Source organism: Ovis aries, chromosome 1 (assembly GCF_016772045.2).
Source record: "Ovis aries strain OAR_USU_Benz2616 breed Rambouillet chromosome 1, ARS-UI_Ramb_v3.0, whole genome shotgun sequence".
NCBI lineage: Eukaryota > Metazoa > Chordata > Mammalia > Artiodactyla > Bovidae > Ovis > Ovis aries.
In genome coordinates, this window is record NC_056054.1 from 251675421 (window position 1) to 251697306 (window position 21886).

The window sequence follows — 21886 nt, forward strand, 5'->3', positions numbered from 1 at the left end:
TATTGAAAACAAAACTGAGGTCTCAGAGTCCTTCACTGACTGCCTAGCAATTTCTGTCTCGTTCCTGTGGCTTCTTCTTTGTCTTTGGATGTGGAGTATCTTTTTTGGTGGGTTCCAGTGTCCTTCTGTTACCGAAGGGTATGTGTTGGGGACCTGGCTGCTTGCCATTCAAAAGTCAGTAAATAGGCCAGGTTGGTGGAAAGGAAAGTTTGGTTTATTTCAGATGCTGGCAACTGGGGTGGGTGGCCCCCTCCTCCAAGCAGAGGGTGAGAGCTTTTATGGACAAAGTGTGTGTCTGGGAAACATGCAGAACCAGTACAGTCATTTCTAACAGTCATCTTCCAAATGGTCATCAGTTGTCTGACTAGCATCATCTTGATTGTTTTAGGTATAGTTAATCTTCAGTTCCTGGGTTCACTTGTTCCCATTTCTTTGCATCAGTTCCCTGAATTGTGGCAGCTCATGTCCTGGGTAGTCTGGTCATCGTGTAGTTCACTTCTGCACCTGGCGTTTTGGTATATCTATTAGACAGCTCACAGGATATGGCTCAGAATATTACCTGTAGCCCTTGAGAAAGAACTAAAGGTCCTTGACTCTGCTTAATGACTACCTTATTATTACTTAGTTTCCTTAGACTGTTTTCCTTTGTTTCTCACTTCTCTGATTAAACTTATTTTTTGACTAACGTTTTCCGTAGGCAAAAGACAGGCAGAGGAGATGGTGCAGGGTGGGGAAGGACCATATGGTCTTGCTCTGCTCCACTTCTGTCGATAGTTGTTCAATAACTAGTTGCAATCCTGGTGCTCTTGGAGGAGGAGATGAGCGCACGTCCTTCTGCTCCGCCATCCTGAGCTGGAAGTCTCGAGTTATTCTTTATAAAGCACTTAAAAACCGTGCCTTTGGGTAAATAACCCAGAGATATGAAAGTTTGGACAGCAAGTAGACGGTAGGTGGGAAATGCAGTTAGAAGGGTAGTTGGGAAACAGTTTGTAGAAGTGTTTGAATATCTTAATTTTTATTGACGTGTATTTGACTTACAGTATTATATTGGGTTTAGGGATACAACATAGTGATTCAATATTTTTGCACTTTACAGAATGATTACCACTATAAGTCTAGTTACCATCTGTCACCATACAAAGTTATTATAATTTTATTGACTGTGTTCTCAGTGCTCTACATGACATCTTAGTGCTTGTTTATTTTGTAACTGAAAGTTTGTACCTCTTAATCTCCCTCACCTGTTGTCCTCATTCCTCCACCCTACTCCCCTCTGGCAATCACCAGTTTTTCCTCTGTATCTACAAGTCTGTTTCTATTTTGTTATGTTTGTTCACTTGTTTTGTTTTTTAGATTCCATACGAAGTGAGATCATATGGTATTTGTCTTTCTGTGTCTGACTTATTTCACTTAGCATAATACCCTCTATGCCCATCGATATTGTTGTAAATGGCAAGATTTCATTCTTTTTTAAGGCTGGACATATATACACATATATACATATATATATATATATGTAACACATATATACATATATATATATACACACACACATATAATATATATATTTATCTCCTTTATCCATTCATCTGTTGATGGACACTTAGGTTGCTTCCATATCTTGACTGTTATAAATAATGCTCTAGTGAACACAGGAGTGCAGGTATCTTTTTGAATTAGTGCTTTTGTTTTCCTTAGAAAAATACTCAGAAGTGGAATTTTGGGATTGTATGGAATCAAGATTTCTGGGAGAAATATCAATAACCTCAGATATGCAGATGACACCACCCTTATGGCAGAAAGTGAAGAGGAACTAAAAAGCCTCTTGATGAAAGTGAAAGTGGAGAGTGAAAACGTTGGCTTATAGCTCAACATTCAGAAAACGAAGATCATGGCATCTGGTCCCATCACTTCATGGGAAATAGATGGAGAAACAGTGGAAACAGTGTCAGACTTTATTTTTTTGGGCTCCAAAATCATTGCAGATGGTGACTGCAGCCATGAAATTAAAAGACGCTTACTCCTTGGAAGGAAAGTTATGACCAACCTAGATAGCATATTCAAAAGCAGAGACATTACTTTGCCAACAGAGGTCCGTTTAGTCAAGGCTATGGTTTTTCCAGTGGTCATGCTTGGATGTGAGAGTTGGACTGTGAAGAAAGCTGAGCACCAAAGAATTGATGCTTTTGAACTGTGGTGTTGGAGAAGAGTCTTGAGAATTCCTTGGACTGCAAGGAGATCCAACCAGTCCATTCTGAAGGAGATCAGCCCTGGGATTTCTTTGGAGGTACTGATGCTAAAGCTGAAACTCCAGTACTTTGGCCACCTCATGGGAAGAGTTGACTCATTGGAAAAGACTCTGATGCTGGGAGGGATTGGGGGCAGGAGGAGAAGGGGACGACCGAGGATGAGATGGCTGGATGGCATCACGGACTCGATGGACGTGAGTCTGAGTGCACTCCGGGAGTTGGTGATGGACAGGGAGGCCTGGCGTGCTGCCATTCATGGCGTTGCAAAGAGTCGAACACGATTGAGCGACTGAATTGAACTGAACTGAATGGTAGTTCTATTTTTAATTTTTTGAGGACCCTCCTCCATACTGTTTTCCATGGGGTTGTACTAGTTTACGATCCCAGCACTTGTTATTTCTTGTCTTTTTGATGATAGCGATTCTCACAGGTGTGAGGTCATATCTCACTGTAGTTTTAGTTTGCATTTCCCTGATGATGAGTGATTCTGAGCATCTTTTCATGTCATGCCACTCCCTTCTGGCCTGAAAAATTTTATTGAAAAGTCAGCTCATAGTTTTATGTGAGTTCCCTGTACCTAACTAGTTGCTTACCTCTTGCCACTTTCAAGATTCTCTTGTTATCTTGAACGTTTTTCATTTTTAAGTTTAATGTGTCTTGGTATGGAACTCTTTGGATTCATCTTGTTTAGGACTCTCTGTGCTTCCAGAACTTGGATGTCTGCTTTCTTTCCCAGGCTAGGGAAGTTTTGAACTTTTATTTCTTCAAATAAATTCTCCTCCCTTTTATCTCTCTTCTTCTAGGATCTTTATAATGTGAATGTTAGTATATTTGATTTTGTCCCAGAGATCTCTTAAACTTCTCTCACTTAAAAATTAAAAAAAAAATTATTATTTTGGGGCTGTGCTGGGTCTTTGTTGCTGCACGGCCTTTTCTTTTGTTTCGGCGAGAAGGCACTGCCCTCTAGTTGTGGTGTAGAGACTTCTCATTGCAGTGGCTTCACTTGTGGCTGAGCGCTGGCTCTTAGGGTGGGCAGACCTCAGTAGTTGTGTTTCCTGATCTCTAGAGCACAGGCTTGATACTTGTGGCACATGGGCTTAGTTGTTCCTTGGCATGTGGGATCTTCTCGGACCAGGGATTGAACCCACATCTCTTGTATTGGCAGGCAGATTCTTTACCACTGAGCCACCAGGGAGGCCCTGCACTCACTGTTAAAAATTCATTCTTCTTTTCACCTTGGGTGATTTCCACTATTCTGTCTTCCAGTTCACTAATCCATTCATCTGTATTATCTAATCTACTGTTGATTCCTTCTAGTGTAGCAGTCCCCACCCTTTACAGCACCAGGAACTGGTTTCATGGAAGGCAGTTTTCCATTGACTGGGTCAGGGGAATGGTTCAGGCAGTAATGTGAGTGATGGGGAACAGTGGATGAAGTTTTGTTAGATCGCCTGCCACTCACCTGCCGTGCAGTCTGGTTCCTAATGCACTGTGAATCAGTAGTGGTCCACAGTCTGGGGAGTTGGGGACCCCTGTTCTAGTATGCATTTTATTTCAGTTGTTGTATTCTTCAGATCTGTTTGGTTCTCCTTTATATTTTATAACTCTTTGTTAAACTTCTCAATGTGTTCATGCCTTCTTTTCCTGAGTTTGTGGAGCATCTTTATGATCATGACCGTGAATGCTTCATTGGGTAGATTGAATATCTCCATTTGATTCTTTTGGGGTTTGATCTTGTTCCTTCATTTAAAACTCATTTCACATGAGTTTTGAAATGAGTCTTCCTCATTTTGTCTAACTCTCCGTTTATTTCTTGTATTAGGTAGGTCAGGTTTTGTTTCCAGATCTTGGAGAAGTGGCATTACGTAGGACACCTCCATGGAGCCTAGCACCAAACTCCCCCCTGGTCACCAGAGTTATATGCTCTAGGGGTGCCAGCTATGTGGGCTGAGTGGGTCTTTCTGTGTGGCTGGGCTAGCTGCTGTGAGTGTGCTGGTAGGCATGGGTGGCCCTGCCTCACATGGTGGCTGCCAGCCCACTGGTGATCAGGGTTGAGTCCTGGAACACCTGGCTGTGAGGCTCAGGGCTAGTGGCAGCTCTCCCCATATGCAAGTATGCAAGCCCCGCTGGCCTTCAGAGTCAGATGTTCTGGGAACTCATCTTCATGGTGCATGACCCCTGGGCTGGGAGCCATGAGGTGGGGCTTAGACCCCTTCTTCCTTGGGCAGAACCTCTGCAATTGTCCTTATCCTCTTGTTTGTGGTTCACTCACCCGGAACCCCCAATCCCTTTACCTGGCTTATGGTTTCTCCTTTATATCTTTAGTTGTGGAAAATCTTTTCTGCTAGTGTTCAGGTCATTCCTGTAGATAGTTACTCCTGTAAATAGTTGTAATTTTGATGTGTCTGTGGCAGGAGGTGAGCTGGGGTCTTCCTACTTCCCCATAGTGCCCATACCTACTTGAATATCTTCTTAATCAATTTGGAATTAGCCCACAAGGAACACAGAACATCCCTTCCTGTATGGCTGAAGCTCAGTGGTGGCTGCCCCTTGTAAACAGGTCGTGCACTCCCCATTTTGCCAGTCCCTAACGCTCCCTATGCCAACATTGCCTGCAGCGGTTCTCAGTCAGTTAGTCTGAAGATCTGCATTTCTAATGAGTTTCCGGTTGATGCTGATGCTGCCAGCCAGCAACCACACTTGAGAACCACAGCCCAGTTGTATCTTTTAAAATATTTATTTGGCTACACTGAGTTTTAGTAGTAGCACATAGGATCTTCAATCTTTGTTACAGCGTGTGGAATCTACTTCCCTGGCCAGGGTTCGAACCTGGGCCCCCTGCATTGGGAGCATGGAGTCTTAGCCCCTGGACTACCAGGGAAGTCCCTGCCCAGTTACATCTTGGACACTAAGTTAGGGAATTAGGTGCCACTTATCATCAAACTTATGGTTTTTCTTATGCCTGGCATGTTTCCTACGTTTAACATTACCTTCCTGGTCCTGATGGAATTTAGATTTGCTATTTCTGCTGCTGCTACTGCTGCTGCTAAGTCACTTTAGTCGTGTCCAACTCTGCGACCTCATAGATGGCAGCCCTCCAGGCTCTGCCATCCCTGGGATTCTCCAGGCAAGAACACTGGAGTGGGTTGCCATTTCCTTCTCCAGTGTATGAAAGTGAAAAGTGAAAGTGAAGACACTCTGTTGTGTCCGACACCTAGCAACCCCACGGACCGCAGCCTGCCAGGCTCCTCCATCCATGGCATTTTCCAGGCAAGGGTACTGAAGTGGGTTGCCATTGCCTTCTCTGTTGCTATTTCTAGTATAATCAATTTTTTTTAAAGTCACTCAGTTGTGTCCGACTCTGCAATCCCACGGACTTTAAAGTCCATGGAATTCTCCAGGCCAGAATACTGGAGTGGGTAGCCTTTCCCTTCCCCAGGGATCTTCCCAACCCAGGGATTGAACCCAGGTCTCCTGCATTGCAGGCGGATTCTTTACCAGTTGAACCATAAGGGAAGCCCAAGAACACTAGAGTGGGTAGCCTATCCCTTTTCCAGTGGATCTTCCCAACCCAGGAATCGAACCAGGGTCTCCTGCATTGCAGGCGGATTCTTTACCAACAGAGCTATTAGGGAAGCCAGAATAATCAATATTGGAAGGTCAATCTAAAGATATCAAGAGACAGGCCTGTGAAAAAACAGATTTGGGAGTGGCTGAGGCTTATGGTAGCTGAAGCTCAGGGTATGTGTGAACTCATCCCCAGGGAGCATGTGCCCGGAGTGACAGGTGGAGGGTGAACAGCAGACTGTCACAGGGGGACTGCATAGCCTGCCTTAAAGGAAGGGCAAAAAGATAGTAACTGTTCAAGGGAGAGGCATTCAAAGAGGTTGGAGGCAAGCCGAGAAAGTGGCTGACGGAACATTCTTGGCCTTATTATTAGAGAGGGGCTGTGGGCAGACATCTGAGGCCAAAGTTTAAATAGTTAAACAGCAAGTTCTCAAGTGAGCTTGTGGTCTGTGGGAGGACAGGAAGCAGGAGTCCTGTTACCCTTGCCCATAGCACGCCTGGTAACCTGCTGTTGCTCCAAGGTACAGCTTGTTGTGGCAATTGTCTCTGAGGCTCTGGTGACAAGGTTGCAGCCAGCAGCTGAGCATGGTGAGTATCATGTCACCTGCCTTCTTTTTTTAAAAAAATACTGTGCCTTATTAAGAGAAATGTGCTAGTCTCCTCATGGCCATGGTTGGTATGCTTGTGGCTGGATTTTTTTTTTTTTTCCTGGAGTTTGTGTTGAGGAGGAGTATCTGAGAAAGGGAAGCATGGGAGCTGAAATGGAAAAGGTGGGTCAGTGGCATGCAGTGGCAGCTTCAAGACCAGGCTAAGGGTTTGCACTGGGTACTGTGGCAGCAAGGAGCTGTGCTAAGCTGCTGGGGTGGGGAATGGGGGGGAGCTGTGTGGTTAATGCATCTCCATGGCCCCAGTGCCTGGCACCAGGCCTGGCCAAGGTAGGCATGCTCTAAACGGGGGATGAATGAGTGGATGAATTTGATGGATAAGCAGTGATGATCTGATCAAAGCAAAACTGTAGGACAGATAGCCTCAAGAATTGATGTAGGGCAGTTCAAAGTCCACAAGCTTTGGAGCCTGTGTGTACGTGTGTGTATGTGTGTGTATGTGTGTGTGTGTTCAGTTTGTCTGACTCTTTGCAACCGCATGAACTGTAGCCCACCAAGCTCCTCTGTCCATGGAATTTTCCAGGCAAGAATACTGGAGGGGTTGCCATTTCTTTCTCCAGTAGATCCTCCTTACCCAGGGATTGAACCCATGTCTCCTGCACTGCAGGTGGATTCTTTACCACTAAACTATCTGGGAAGCTCCAATATATATATATATGTGTGTGTGTGTGTGTGTGTGTGTGTGTCCCCATACATATGTGAGATACACAGATCTCCTTTATTTTTACAAATTATTATTAAATGTCATGTTACTATATTATTTAAACAGAAATACATATATATGTGTGTATATATAGTCATTATTCTCTATCAGTACATAAAAAACTGCCTTCTTATCAATAGCTGCATAGTATTTCATTGTATAGAGATACCTTACTTTGTACTTTCTTGTAATTTTCTTATACTTTACTATTACAAGTAATACTACAGTGACAATTTTTGCACAAGCACCTTTGCACACCTGTATGAGTTTATCTGTGGAATAAATTATAATTCTTAGTAGTGGAATGTTCATTTTAAATTCCAGTTGCTATTGTAAAGTTACAAAGAGAACAATTTCTTTGTCTAACAAGAGAGTGGCAAGTAGAATCTGAGTCTTTTAATAACAAACTGGAGCTGTTTTCTAAACCATAAGGATTGGAAAAGAGACCATCGTGGACTGAACAAGATCTCTGTGCAGAGGCCCAGCTGCTGTCTTGAGCGCCACCCCGTGGCAGAGCTGGACATCATTTCACTCACATCCCACTAAAGAAAACATGGGGTCCACCTTACAGCAGGGGAAACTGGAAACTGTAGCCCATCCCGTCCATTAAATTTTGAAGTTACTGAAGGAGAACCATTTAATGTCCACTGTTAAGAGGCTCTGCCTCCCAAGGCAAAGTTACTGGACTTTGTCCTGAGATTAGTATAGGGTTGCAGAAAGACTTCCATATACATTTGACAGCTCCTTCCTGACCCAGCCCTCTGGCAGGCTCTCTTGCAGTGCACTTGGGCATGGTGGGGGGGGGGGGGGGTGGTACACTGAGGACCTGCTATGTGTCAGGCACTGGGCTGGGTGTTTTTCCTGCCTCATTCCTAACCACAGGCCTGCAGAGGAGGCACCATGATTCCCAATACACATGGAGGCTTAATAATACAAAGGATCTTGCTCAAGGCTGAGGATCTGAACCCACATTTGTATGTTATAAAGCCCACACCCTTGCTTTGGCCATGTCAGCGCACACTGCACACTAAGGCTTCTGCTGTCCAGTATGGTACACGCAGCCACGTGCAGCAGGCCTAACTTCAATTCTCTTCTCATTTTCCAGGCCCTCTCTCAGCTCCTGTGCCTGTGGCCGTGGCCTTGGTGGCACCCTTCCCCGGTGGCCTGCCCAGGGCTTCCCCCACCCATGCAGTCTCCTACCCCCACTGCCCAGGGCCTCAGTAGCCCCCTGTTTGGGGCCTACACTCTCCCCACCTTCAAGTTCCAGCCTCGCCGTGAGAGTGTGGACTGGAGGCGCATCAGTGCCCTGGATGTGGACCGCGTGGCACGGGAGCTGGACGTGGCTACCCTGCAGGAGAACATCGCTGGTGTCACTTTCTGCAACCTGGACCGGGAGGTGTGCGGCCGCTGTGGGCAGCCCGTGGACCCAGTGCTGCTCAAGGTGCTGCGGCTGGCGCAGCTCAGCATTGAGTACCTGCTGCACTGCCAGGACTGCCTGAGCACCAGCGTGGCCCAGCTGGAGGCGCGGCTGCAGGCCAGCCTGGGCCAGCAGGAGCGTGGCCAGCAGGAGCTGGGCCGCCAGGCTGACGAGCTCAAGGGCGTGCGGGAGGAGAGCCGGCGGCGGCGCAAGATGATCAGTGCCCTGCAGCAGCTGCTCCTGCAGACGGGCGCCCACAGCTACCACACCGTGAGCACTGCTGTGGGGCGGGGACCCTGGGAGGGCTGTGCGCCCAGCCAGTGGCCACCTCTGTGGCACTGCTGCCTGGGCCCCGAGGCATCTGTGGCCATTCTCACTGGGGCTGGGACCAGGTTTTAGAGATGCCATTCATCACCAGAGAGCCCTCTGCAGTCTGGTTAGGTCTACAATGCGTGTGGAGTTGTGTGGCAGGTGTGTATGAGTTCAGAGTATAGATGTCTTATGTGTTATGTCTCATTGTGCATGTGTGAACACATGCAGGGTGTGTGTGAGTTTACAGATGGTGGGTAAACATACCTAAGGTGTGCGTATGATTGCTTGGAGGGTTATGTCTGTGAATGGTGTGTGCATGTGTGTGTGTAGAGTGTGTGGCATATAACACGCTTGTGTAAAATGCGCATGTAAAGACATACTTTTTTTGCATGTGTGGATGTATGAAGGGTGTGTGTGTGTATAGAGCCTAAGTGTGTATGTGTGAAGGCTTTGTGTGTGTGTAGAGGTGTGATGTGATAAACATGTATAAGAGATGTGTGAGGGTATGTGTGAAATCAGTGTGCGACAAGGAACTGGTGAAGACAAGCCCGTTCTGGAAAAGTGACTCCATTAGTCAACCAAGTGACAGCTCACCACCCAAAGTAGCATTTGAGCATTTGCGTCTCTTTCCATGAAAAGTGTAGATTGGGATCAGTTGCCCTTTAATGAACTGTTGGTGGCTAGATCCTCTGGCAGGCTCTGAGGATGAAGGCACCAATCATGCTGGTTCAGATTTTTCAGAAATTCACAGTGTAAGGGCGACTGGACAGAAGGAATCACTAAGATATGATGTTAGTGACTAGAATGGTAATGGATGCAATTAATGCAATTAATGCAATGTTAATTATGATAAAAGGGTCAGACCTTTTCCAGTAGTAAATTACAAAACAGCAGTTTAACCTGGCTTAGGCCAATAAGGAATTTATTGGTTAATTGAACTGAAAAATCTAGGATTATGGTGGACTCAGATAATGGCACCAGAATCTAGTTTCTCTCTCTGCAGCTTTTGGCAATTCTTTGTCAGTGTGGATTCCATTCTTAGAAAGAGTCTGTCTGTGTGGTAGCAAGTTGGGCCACTGCAATGCCAGTATTTCGTTTTCCCAGATTCAGAGCTGGCATGGCAGAGGGCCGTGTTTGGTGCCTGCTTTGTGAATGTGCTGCTTGGGGTGGGAAAGGGGAAGCAGGGAAGGGGGGGAGGAGGGGGAAATTATGGAAAATATCAAATGTATACAAAAGTAGAGAGAATAATATAACGAACCTTCATTTGCATACTACCTAGCCCAATAGTTTTCAACTCATGGCCAATGTTGTTGCATACGTTCCCATACACACTTCCCCCCTACCCCTGGATTATTTTGAAGTGTATCAGTCATATGACTTTATCTGTAAATATTTCACTTTGTATCTCTGAAAAGCAAGGACTCCTACTTTTAAACATAAGCATAATACCATCATCATGCCCTGAAAAACCCACAAAAATTCCTTGGTATTATCAAATGCCTAGTTTTTGTTCATAGCTCCCTACAGCTGGTAGTGTTTTAAAGCTCAGAAAATAAATATTTTGAAGGGGCTGTATAAAAAATATGTATGTGTATAGAATGGCTTAGTGGTAAAGTATCCGCCAGCAATGCAGGAGATACAGGTTCGACCCCTGGGTTGGGAAGATTTCCTGGAGAAGGAAGTGGCAGCCCACTACTATATTCTTGTCTGGAAAATCCCATGGACAGAGGAACCTGGGGGCAATAGCTCATAGGGTTGCAAAAGAGTTGGACATGAGTTAGCAACTAAACAACAGCAACATATATATATATGTTTTATATATGTATATATATATGATTCACATCGCTTCCTTACTTTGTAAATCAAGCTCTTCATTTGTGAAGCAGCCCAGGGTTCCCAAGGAATGGGAATGTTGATGGAGGGAGAATCATCCCAGGATGACTCAGGTGAGCTGATCCTGTACTTCCCACTGCTTTCTTCTGTGTAGTGCCACCTGTGTGACAAGACCTTCATGAATGCCACCTTTCTCCGGGGCCACATCCAGCGCAGGCACGCAGGCGTGGTGGAAGGCGGTGAGTGGAAGGGCCTGGGCGTCTCTAGAAGGCTGGGAGGTAAGGGCCCTTCAGAGTCACTCAGTCTGTCCCATGCACAGTCAAGAACACTGAGACTCAGAGAGGAAACACTGACCGTGGTCACATGATATAAGGGACAGAAAAAGACTGGACGTTGCCTGTCTGACTCCCAGCCAGCTCAGCAGGTAGAGGACGTGTACAAAGCTCAGAACCTCATCATCCAGTCGAGGAGCCGGTGATCCCACCATCCACGTGGAGGGATCCCACAGGTGCTTAGGAACACTTCTGACCCCATGTTTAGAGGAAAAGGGCTGGGAGTCAGACAGGTAGGTTCCAGTCTTCACTTCGTCCCCTTCTGTTATGTGACCGTGGTTAGGGTGGTTTTCTTCTGAGTCTCAGTGTCCTTGACTGTGAATGGGGCAGTTAGACACAGTGACTTGGATGGGCCCTTACCGCCCAGCCTTCTGTGAATCTGGTGCTGACTATGAAATAAGCCTAACTGGGCCCAAGGAGCAGTCAGACCCGTTCTTTGACTTTTTAATGCACATTAACTCATTATGATTTAATCACTGTAATTTTACTGTTTCAAGTTCTAAAACAAGTAGCAAGGCTATATGTTTTCCCCTTTAAGAGATTTTTTGAGGTTCAAGAAGAAATAGCTGTTAATGCAAATATGTTATGATAAAATGTAATATAAATTAAATATAAAATCTCATTGAATAAAACATTTTTCCCTTTATTTTAATTTCCTTTTGAAAGAACAGAATTTTAAAATAGCACTAGTCACCTAGTTACTATGCGTTTATTATATATCTGATTCTTCTTGGTTCTACATTGGAGGCAACTAAAGAAAAACAGATTTTCTATTTATTAAATACTTTTTTCTGGAAATGATATATGTTTTTGAAGAGATAGTTGTATACTCATTTTCCTAGGAGCATTATTCACAGTAACTAAAGGTGGAGAAGCAACTCAAATGTCCACTGACAGATGAATGAATAAGCAAAATGTGGTATATGTATGTGTGTGTGTGTGTATATATATATATATATATATATAGAGAGAGAGAGAGAGAGAGAGAGAGAGAGATACAAAGAAATGTTTTTCAGCCTTAAAAAGAAAGGTCATTCTGCAATTTGCTACGATAGGTTATTTTGCTAAGTGAACTGTCAGTTAAAAAAGGGCAAATACCATATGATTTCACTTATATGAGGTACATGGAATAGCCAAATGCATAGAAACAGAAGGTAGAATGGAGGTTGCTAAGGGCTGGAGGAAGAGGGGATGGGAAGTTAGTGTTTAGTAAGGACAGAGATTCTGTTTTACAAGATGAAGAATGTCCTGAAGATGGGTGGTGGTGATGATTGAACAACATTATGAATGTATTTAGTCCTACCGAACTGTACATTTAAAAATGGCTAAGATGGTAAATTTTATGTTAGGTATATTTACCACAGTAAGAAATTAGAAAATACATGCCTTTGATGTAGAAAATTGAAGTGCAGAAAGGTAGAAAAGAGAAAATAAAAACCATGGACGATATCATCTGCAGCTAATACGTTGGTGTGTCTGTGGTCATTATTTTTTGTGTATGAATATTATCATATAAGATGCAGTTTTGATACTGCTTATTTTCAATTAATCATTAAATCATTAAATCATCTTTGAAAACATGGTTTCTAATGGCTGAATAGTATTTCATCATGTGGTGATCATAATTTACTTCACAACTGAATTATTTCTTAATTTATGTGGATAACTAAAACATTCCCCAATTATAAATCACATGGTGGCAACACTCTTGTGCATAAATCCTTGTGCATGTTCCATATTACTTCCTTAATGAACAGTGCTGGGAAAATACGGAGAGGAAAAGTACGTTCTTAAGGAAATCCCATGGACAGAGGAGCCTGGCAGGCTACAGTCCGTGGGGTCCCAAAAGAGTTGGACGTGACTTAGCAACTAAAACAACAACAATTAAGCCAACTTTGGCTACATTAGTGTTTAGTAATTTATATCAGGCAGCTGACTTCTCAGATACTGCAGTTCTCCCATTCCAGACTCACCTCAAATCACTTTATTTTTATTTTGTGATTTTATATTTTTGGCGGTGCCACATGACATGCCTAATCTTAGTTCCCTGACCAGGGTTCGAACCTGTGCCCCTGGCAGTGAAAGCCCTGAATCTTAACCACTGGATTTTCAGGGAAGTCCCTCAAATCACTTTATTAATCCAAATTAATTTTCACTGCATCTAAAAGTTGCTTGTTTCTAAAAAGCCCCATTTGAGAAAAGCCATATATCTTAAAAAAAAAAAAGCTTGAAGTTTTAATAAAAGTACCATCTAATAATCCCTAAATGTACTTTGAAAAGTAACAAATGTTGAAGTTCAATTGGTGTCTTTTTCATTAACCTTTAACTCGTAGTTTATCAGTATGTGGTTTAGTTAGAATATTCTTCTATAATTCAAGTTTTCTTCATAGTGCACAGTGCCTTTTTTTAATTTGAAATTTAAAACTACACATTTGAACTGTACTACATTACTGAAAAGAATGAACTTAAAACTACAATTCTTATCATTACTTTAAATCCCCCTCTTTGTATTAATAATCAGTGTGTACATATCCTGGTTCTGTTACTCTACCGGTTTCACATTCGTGTTTCCCATTTGTAAGTTCTGTCAAAGCAGTTATTTTAGGGACTTCCCTGGTGGTCCAGCGGTTAAGACTCCGAGCTCCCAATAGAAGGGGCCCAGATTCGATTCCTGGTCAGGGAACTAGATCCCACATACTGCAACCAAAGATCTGGTACAGCCAAATAAATAAACAAAAATAAATACATATTTAAAAAATAGTTATTTTAAATGACAATGTATTGAGCTGTCCTGCCAGGTGCTATGCTAGGCACTTTGCGTTATCACGTTTCATCCTCACAATGACCCTCTGGGTGCAGTTCAGTTCAGTTCAGTTGCTCAGTCATGTCCGACTCTTTGCAACCCCATGGACTGAAGCACGCCAGGCTTCCCTGTCCATTACCAACTCCCAGAGCTTGCTCAAACTCATATCCATTGAGTTGCTGATGCCATCCAGCCATCTTATCCTCTGTCCTCCTCCTCCTGACCCTCTGGGTTAGGTGCTGTTATTGCTTCCATTTTCCACTTTGGAGAAACAGAGGGTCAGGGATAATTTGCCCAGAGTCAGTGTACAGTGTAAAGCTGGTCTCAGACTGAGGTGCTGCTGCACACGAGGAACTGTACACACCACTGACTCTGACATGCTGGTCACTCTCGCTTTGCGTGGTTCCCACAGGAAAGCAGAGGAAGCAGGAGCAGCCAGTGGAGGAGGTGTTAGAAGAGCTACGGGCCAAACTGAAGTGGACCCAGGGGGAGCTGGAAGCCCAGAGGCAGGCGGAGAGGCAGCGGCAGCTCCAGGTGGGCGTGGAGGAGAAATGGCAGGGGATTTGGTGATGGACTGGCCAGGAGACCCGTAATGTGCTCAGATCCCACAGAGTTGACATTCTGGCTGTTTCCCAGAGCTGAGAGTCAGGACTAGGATGGTGTCTTTCCGGATGTGCCAAGTGATTTTAGGTAGTCTGGGAAGGAAAATTCAGTTATTTGGCTAGAACTGTGTGGCCGAAAGAGAGCTGCAGCTTCCTGTGTTTGCACCCTCTGCGGGCATTTGAACCTGTATTTTAACTTCCTACAACATACTGTTAGCTTTTGGAGGAGAAAGACTGGGTAAACTCCAGAAGGCAGCTCAGAGGAGGCATTCAGTAAATATTTGTAGAATGAAAATACATACACTTGCGTCACGCCTTCCGTCATTTATTCATTCTTCACTCCTTGCCAGGCATCATGAAGAATATAAAGAGAAAAGAGACGTGATCTCCATCCTTTACAGTTCAGATAAGACTAATCCCATTCCCAGTCCAAACACTGGGGACTGGGGGATAAATGTTCTTTGGGTCTCCATAGTGACTTACATGGAAAAGGGGCCCTGGCAGTTTCTTGGTAAATATTTGTCATAGTGTGGAATTAATGATTCTCTTGTTCTTGCTTTTCTTTGTAGGAAGCAGAGATCATTCGCCAAAGGGAAGCAGAAGCTAAGAAAGAATTTGATGAATGGAAAGAAAAAGAGCGGGCGAAGCTATATGGGGAAATAGACAAGCTCAAAAAATTATTTTGGGATGAATTTACAAGTGTTGCCAACCAGAACTCTACCTTAGAGGAGGTACCCAACCTAAAAGACTTCTCAGAGTTCTTTAGCTGAAAATCTGCTTGTTTGTTCACAAAATTTATTTCTTTGTACTAGTTCTATGAGTCCAGACACAAGAGGGCAGTGGCTGGTATTGAACCCATGCTCCATCACATACTGGCTGTGTGATCTTGGGCGTGTTACTTTTAATCTTCCTTTGCTTCAGTTTCCTTTCTGTAAGATAGGTTTCTGAAAGGGTTAAATTAGCACATCAACAATACCTAACATTATCTGGCGTATATTATAGTAAGAGCTCCAGAGATGTTATGCTTATTTTTGCAAAGGGCTTCACTGGACAAGAAATGAGGCACAATGTAAATGGATTCATTTTTCTTCTAACTAGTATTTGCTGAGTGGTGGTTACAAGTAGGCACTCTGTTGGGGCCTGTGGAGTCACATAGTAACTAATATTTATTGAAATATTTCTAACCCCTGTACAAAGTTCTTTATATACACTAGCTTTTAATTCTCATAACAACCAAACAACTCTAATATTCTAAAGGTAGGCATGTTGTTAGTTTGTTAATTTCTTTTTTAAAAAAAGATTTATTTATTTGGCTGTATCAGATCTTAGTTGCAGCACCGAGAGATCTTTTATTGTGGTACAGATTCTCTAGTTGCAGCATGCAGGCCTCGTTGCTCTGTAGCCTAGAGATCTTAGTTCCCCAACCAGGGATTGAATCTGTGTCCCCTGCATTGCAAGGTGGATTCTTAACCACTGAACTACCAGGGAAGTCCCTAAGTTTGCTTTTAAAAATTTTATTTATTTTTGGCTGTGCTAAGTCTTCATTGCTGCGTGTGGGCTTTCTCTAGTTGCGGCGAGCAGGGCCTACTCTTCGTTGCCATGCGCAGGCTTATCATCGTGGAGGTCTCTCTAGTTGTGGAGCACGTGCTCTAGGGCACACGAGCTTCAGGAGCTTGGGCACACAGGCTCAGTGGTTGTGATGCAGGGGCTTAGTTGCTCCTCGACATGTGGAATCTTCCTGGACCAGGGACTGAACTCGTGTCCCCTGCATTGGCAGTGGATTCTTATCCACTGGACCACCAGGGAAATCCTCCCTAATTTATTTTTTTAAAGGAATTCCCTGGTGGTCCAGTGGTTAAGGTTTCCACTGTACAGGGTGCATGTTTGATCCCTGATTGGATATCTCACATGCTGCACAGTGAGTACAAAAGGTAAAAAATAAAATGCCTTAAAAAAAAAAAAGCTATTATCGTTCCCCCTTTTCAAGCAAAGACATTGAGGCCACATTTGCCCAAAGTCAAACAGCTGTTTTAAGAGGTAGAGCTGGGATTTGAACCCAGCTCCTTAAACTTCAAAGCTCTGCTCCTCTACTGGATATATTATCAAATTTATTCACAAAAAACTTATCAAAATTATCCTTGGACTGTATCTTCCCATATAAACCTGTGTAAGGGAAACATTTTGAAAAATATTTTCAGAATGTTGTGTTTTAGTCACTCAGTCATGTCTAACTCTGGGATCCCATGGACTGTAGCCTGCCAGGCTCCTCTGTCATGGAATTTCCCAGGCAAGAATACTGGAGTGGGTTGCCATTTCCTTCTCAAAGGGATCTTCCTGACCGAGAGGTTAGCGCTTCTCCTGCATAGCAGGCAGATTCTTACCGCTGAGTCACTGTGGGAGCTGTATCAGGGAAAAGGTTTGAGGAGAAGTATTTTCAGAATGTATTCAGCTAAATCATCTCACTAAAGAGAGAACTTTAGATTAGATGTAGGTTAAGTCCAGTTAGAGTAATTGGTGGCTCAGACGGTTAAGTGTCTGTCTATAATGTGGGAGACCTGGGTTCGATCCCTGGGTTGAGAAGATCCCCTGGAGAAGGAAATGGCAATCCACTCCAGTACTATTGCCTGGGAAATCCCATGGACAGAGGAGCCTGGTGGGCTACAGTCCACGGGGTCTCAAAAGAGTCAGACATAACCCTGACGGACTACTATATTTTGTATGAGAAATGGTTAACATTTGGACCCAATATTGCTTTAGCCGAAGAGTTAAAGATAATAAGAATGTGAAGTTAAACTCAGGGGCTTAACAGTTCTCTAAGGCTGTAATAGGGTCTATGAGGTTTATATAGTAATAGAGAAGTAGGTAATTGCTTTTGTCACTACAGTAGTGATATATTTAAAAATATAACTATGGGGAGGAGGTGGAAAGGTATCTTCTCTTTGATCCACTTTTCCTTACCTTTTCCTTCACATTAGCTCAGGAACTGTTAGCTCAGGAAGCACTCACTAGGCATTGGTGACATGACTCCAAGCTGTGAAAAGCCAGGCCTTCTTGGTGACAGCCAAGATTTTTTGCTTTGTTGGAGGAGGAGCAGGAGTCCTCAGGGAGTGGTCTGGAATGCCAGAGACCCTCCTCATGGCTCTGAGAGTCTGATTCTCTTTAGCCTATTTGAGACTGAGGAGGAAATGGGAAAGCTGTCAGAAGTTTTGGGCTTGAAGTATAGCAGAATTTCAGTGCAATGGAAATGACACTCTTGAATTGTGTTCTTCCATGGGATTTTCTTCTCCTGTGCAACAGCTGAGCTTTCAGGAGAACCGTAGTGACGGGGAGTATGGACTTTCGGGAATATTTGCAGGCATGCAGATACCCAGTAAGTTCAAGTTGGGGCCTTGTGGTTGGGGTAAGTATGCCCTTCTGACACTGCTCAGGGTATAAAAGACAATGTCACAATTAGATCTTCATCGGAATGAAACTACACTTTGGCCTTTCCAGAAGCTGCAGGCACTGCAGTCCCACAATATGATGAAGTCCAACCTGGGGTCCCTGCGGGATGAGGAGCCCGAGGAGAGACTCAGGCAGGCTCAGGAGCTCTGGGCTCTGAAGGAGAAGATGGAAATTCAGGTGAGCCGAGGTCCCATGCCTTTCTTCCTGAACCAGGCAAGAAATGTGCTGTCTTGCAACAGTGTTTCTTGTTTTCACCCTGGTTTTAGGGTGGTTGCTGTTGTTTAGTCCCTTAGTTCTGTCTGACTCTTTGCGACCCCATGGACTGCAGCATGCCAGGCTTCCCTGTCCTTCATCTCCCAGAGTTTGCTCAAACTCATGTCTATTGAGTTGGTGATACCATCCAACCATCTCATCCTTTGTTGCCCCCTTCTCCTGCCCTCAGTCTTTGCCAGCATCAGGGTCTTTTCCAATGAGTCAGCTCTTCGCATCAGGTGGCCAAAGTATTGGAGTTTCAGCTTCAACATCAGTTCTTCCAGTGAACACCCAGGACTGATTTCCTTTAAGATGGACTGGTTGGATCTCCTTGCAGTCCAAGGGACTCTCAAGAGTCTTCTCCAACACCACAGTTCAAAAGCATCAATTCTTCAGTGCTCAGCCTTCTTTATGGTACAACTCTCACTTCCATACATTGACTATTGGAAAAACCACAGCTTTGACTATTTGGACCTTTGTTGGCAAAGTGATTTAGGGAGATTAAAGACATCACAGTTCTATCATTTCAGACCTTGTGCCAATTAATGAAAGCATAGAGTAGGGTTCTTAGAGTTCTCAGGTGTGGCTGGTGACGTTCTAGTGTGCAGTGTCAGATTTGCCGGGGAGTTTTTTGAAAATACATTCAGCCATGTATCTTACTGGAACCTTGTCCTCACTTTGAGTCCAACACAGTTGAAAACTATTCTTTGAAAGTGTGACAGTCTCTTGGCTTTGAAGATATTTGGCATGTATCTAATGTTCAGTTCGGTCACTCAGTCATGTCCAACTCTTTGCAACCCCATGAACCGCAGCATGCCAGGCCTCCCTGTCCATCACCAACTCCCAGAGTCCATCCAAACCCATGTCCATTGAGTTGGTGATGCCATCCAACCATCTCATCCTCTGTCTTCCCCTTCTCTTCCTGCATTCAATCTTTCCCAGCATCAGGGTCTTTTCAAATGAGTCAGCTCTTCACATCAGGTGGCCAAAGTATTGGAGTTTCTTTCAGCTTCAACATCAGTCCTTCCAATGAACACCCAGGACTGATTTCCTATAGGATGGACTGGTTGGATCTCCTTGCAGTCCAAGGAACTCTCAAGAGTCTTCTCCAACACCACAGTTCAAAAGCATCAATTCTTCTGCACTCAGCTTTCTTTGTAGTCCAACTCTCACATCCATACATGACCACAGGAAAAACCATAGCCTAGATGGACCTTTGTTGGCAAAGTAATGTCTCTTCTTTTTAATATGCTGTATATGATGGTCATAACTTTCCTTCCAAGGAGTAAGTGTCTTTTAATTTCATGGCTGCAATCAGCATCTGCAGTGATTTTGGAGCCCAGAAAAATAAAGTCAGCCACTGTTTCCACTGTTTCCCCATCTATTTCCCATGAAGTGATGGGACTGGATGCCATGATCTTCGTTTTCTGAATGTTGAGCTTTAAGCCAACTTTTTCACTCTCTTCTTTAACCTTCATCAAGAGGCTCTTCAGTTCTTCACTTGCTGCCATAAGGGTGGTGTTATCTGCATATCTGAGGTTATTGATATTTCTCCTGGCAATCTTGATTCCAGCCTGTGCTTCCTCCAGCCCAGCGTTTCTCATGATGTACTCTGCATATAAGTTAAATAAGCAAGGTGACAATATACAGCCTTGATGTACTCCTTTTCCTATTTGGGACAAGTCTGATGTCCTGTGTCCAGTTCTAACTGTTGCTTCCTGACCTGCATACAGGTTTCTTGAGAGGCAGGTCAGGTGGGCTGGTATTCCCATCTCTTTCAGAATTTTCCACAGTTTATTGTGATCCACACACTCAAAGGCTTTGGCATAGTCAGTAAAGCAGAAATAGATGTTTTTCTGGAACTCTGCTTTTTCCATGATCCATCGGATGTTGGCAATTTGATCTCTGGTTCCTCTGCCTTTTCTAAAACCAGCTTGAACATCAGGAAGTTCACGGTTCACGTATTGCTGAAGCCTGGCTTGGAGAATTTTAAGCATCACTTTACTAGCATGTGAGATGAGTGCAATTGTGTGGTAGTTTGAGCATTCTTTGGCATTGCCTTTCTTTGGGATTGAAATGAAAACTGACCTTTTCCAGTCCTGTGGCCACTGCTGAGTTTTCCAAATTTGCTGGCATATTGAATGCAGCACTTTCACAGCATCATCTTTTAGCATTTGAAATAGCTCAACTGGAATTCCATCACCTCCACTAGCTTTGTTCGTAGTGATGCTTCCTAAGGCCCACTTGACTTCACATTCCAGGCTGTCTGGAATGGTATGATGGTAAATATTTAACAACCGGTTGACTGGAACTAAGAAAGCTTTGATTTGCAGCATTTGTCATTTTCTGTGGTAAAATATTCCCACTATGGTTGATTTGCCTCTGCCAACATGAGGCCACTGGAGATGGAGCGGGGAAGACTTATGCACCGTTTGCTCTCGCTGGCTGGGAGGAGGTGGCTTGGCTTCCACTGGCTGAAACTTGCATCAATCCAGTTATATATGGTCTGTCTCACTGATAATTCCACAGCAAGGAAGGGCAATTTACACTGTTGTTAAATCACACTGTCCTGCTGCTTCTCTCCAAGACCATTAAGAAAGAGCTTAATGTTTCCAACCGCTTGATGTTTCACAAATTTCAAACTTAAAAAGCATTCTTCTTCTATGAACTCCATTCACATCCCATTTTTCCTGTTGCTTCCCTTACCAATTTGTGTGTTTGTGTAACAGATGGAAATTAACCCAACTCTTCGTTGCTCCTGTGGCCATTTCACCCCGTTTCCTGTTGTCCTTAAACTTTGTTGATCATGGTTTTTGACCATGCAAAATTAATAATGTTTATGTGGTCAAAATGATCAAATTATCAATCTTTTTTGTTTATAGCCACTCTGAGATTTGAAAAGAAAATATTCCTGGTCCAGTGGTTAAGACTCCAATACTTCTACTGCCAGGGGCCCAGGTTTGATCCCTGGTTGGGGAACTAAGATCCTATAAGCTGTGCAGTGGGGCCAGAAAAAAATGCTCTCTTTTCTTTTTTTGTAGTTTGCTCATCCATTCATTCATTCATCTATGTTACCTCACTGAGGTACGATTGACATGTAAAAAGCTGTGCGTATGTAATGTCTGTAACTCATTGAGTTTGGGGGTAAATGTAGCCGTATTTTGCTACTGTGAGTAATGCTGCAATGAACATGGGAGTGTGGGCCTCTCTTTGAGATCCTGACTCCAGTTCCTTTGAATCAATATTGAGAAGTGGGATCACTGGATTATTTGGTAGTTCTAAGAAAACCAAACAAGTTTATTAACAAGTATACCTCATGGAAACATGGGGAGACTCACTGGGGAAAATGAGTAACTCTCTTGGTTTTTAACTTTTTTGAGGAGTTCTCCATCCTGTTTTACTACAATGACTGTGCCAACTTACATTTTCACCAACACTGTAAAACATTTCCCTTTCTCCGTATCTTTGCCATTTGTTATTTTTTGTTACTTTAAAAAATATATATCTGTTGACACTTTGAAGGTCTTTTTTGGAGAAATGTGTAGTTAGTCCCTTTGTCCACTTTTCAATTGGGTTGTTTATTTTTTTTTTTTTTTTTTTTTGCTATTAAGTCGTATGAGTTCCTTCTGTTTTAGAGATGAACTCCTTATGAAGTGCACGGTTTGCAAATATTTTATCCCGTTTTTTAAGTCGTCTTTTCATCTGTT

The 21886-nt window shown here is 43.6% G+C and overlaps 1 protein-coding gene across 6 annotated transcripts in view; it reads left to right on the forward strand.

Moving 5' to 3' along the window:
* The window catches only part of DZIP1L (DAZ interacting zinc finger protein 1 like), a 60760-nt gene that overhangs the window by 14858 nt on the left and 24016 nt on the right, over positions 1-21886 (forward strand). For 4 of the 6 annotated variants that reach the window (XM_060395433.1, XM_027960100.3, XM_027960122.3 and 1 more), the window contains exons 3-8: positions 1699-6404; positions 8290-8871; positions 10901-10985; positions 14294-14415; positions 15053-15214; positions 17976-18104. In XM_060395433.1, the coding sequence (XP_060251416.1) occupies positions 6402-6404; positions 8290-8871; positions 10901-10985; positions 14294-14415; positions 15053-15214; positions 17976-18104 (1083 nt within the window). In that variant the 5' untranslated portion in view covers positions 1699-6401. The remainder of the gene's footprint in view (positions 1-1698; positions 6405-8289; positions 8872-10900; positions 10986-14293; positions 14416-15052; positions 15215-17975; positions 18105-21886) is intronic. The other 2 variants (XM_042236662.2, XM_042236657.2) reach the window with 1 other exon arrangement.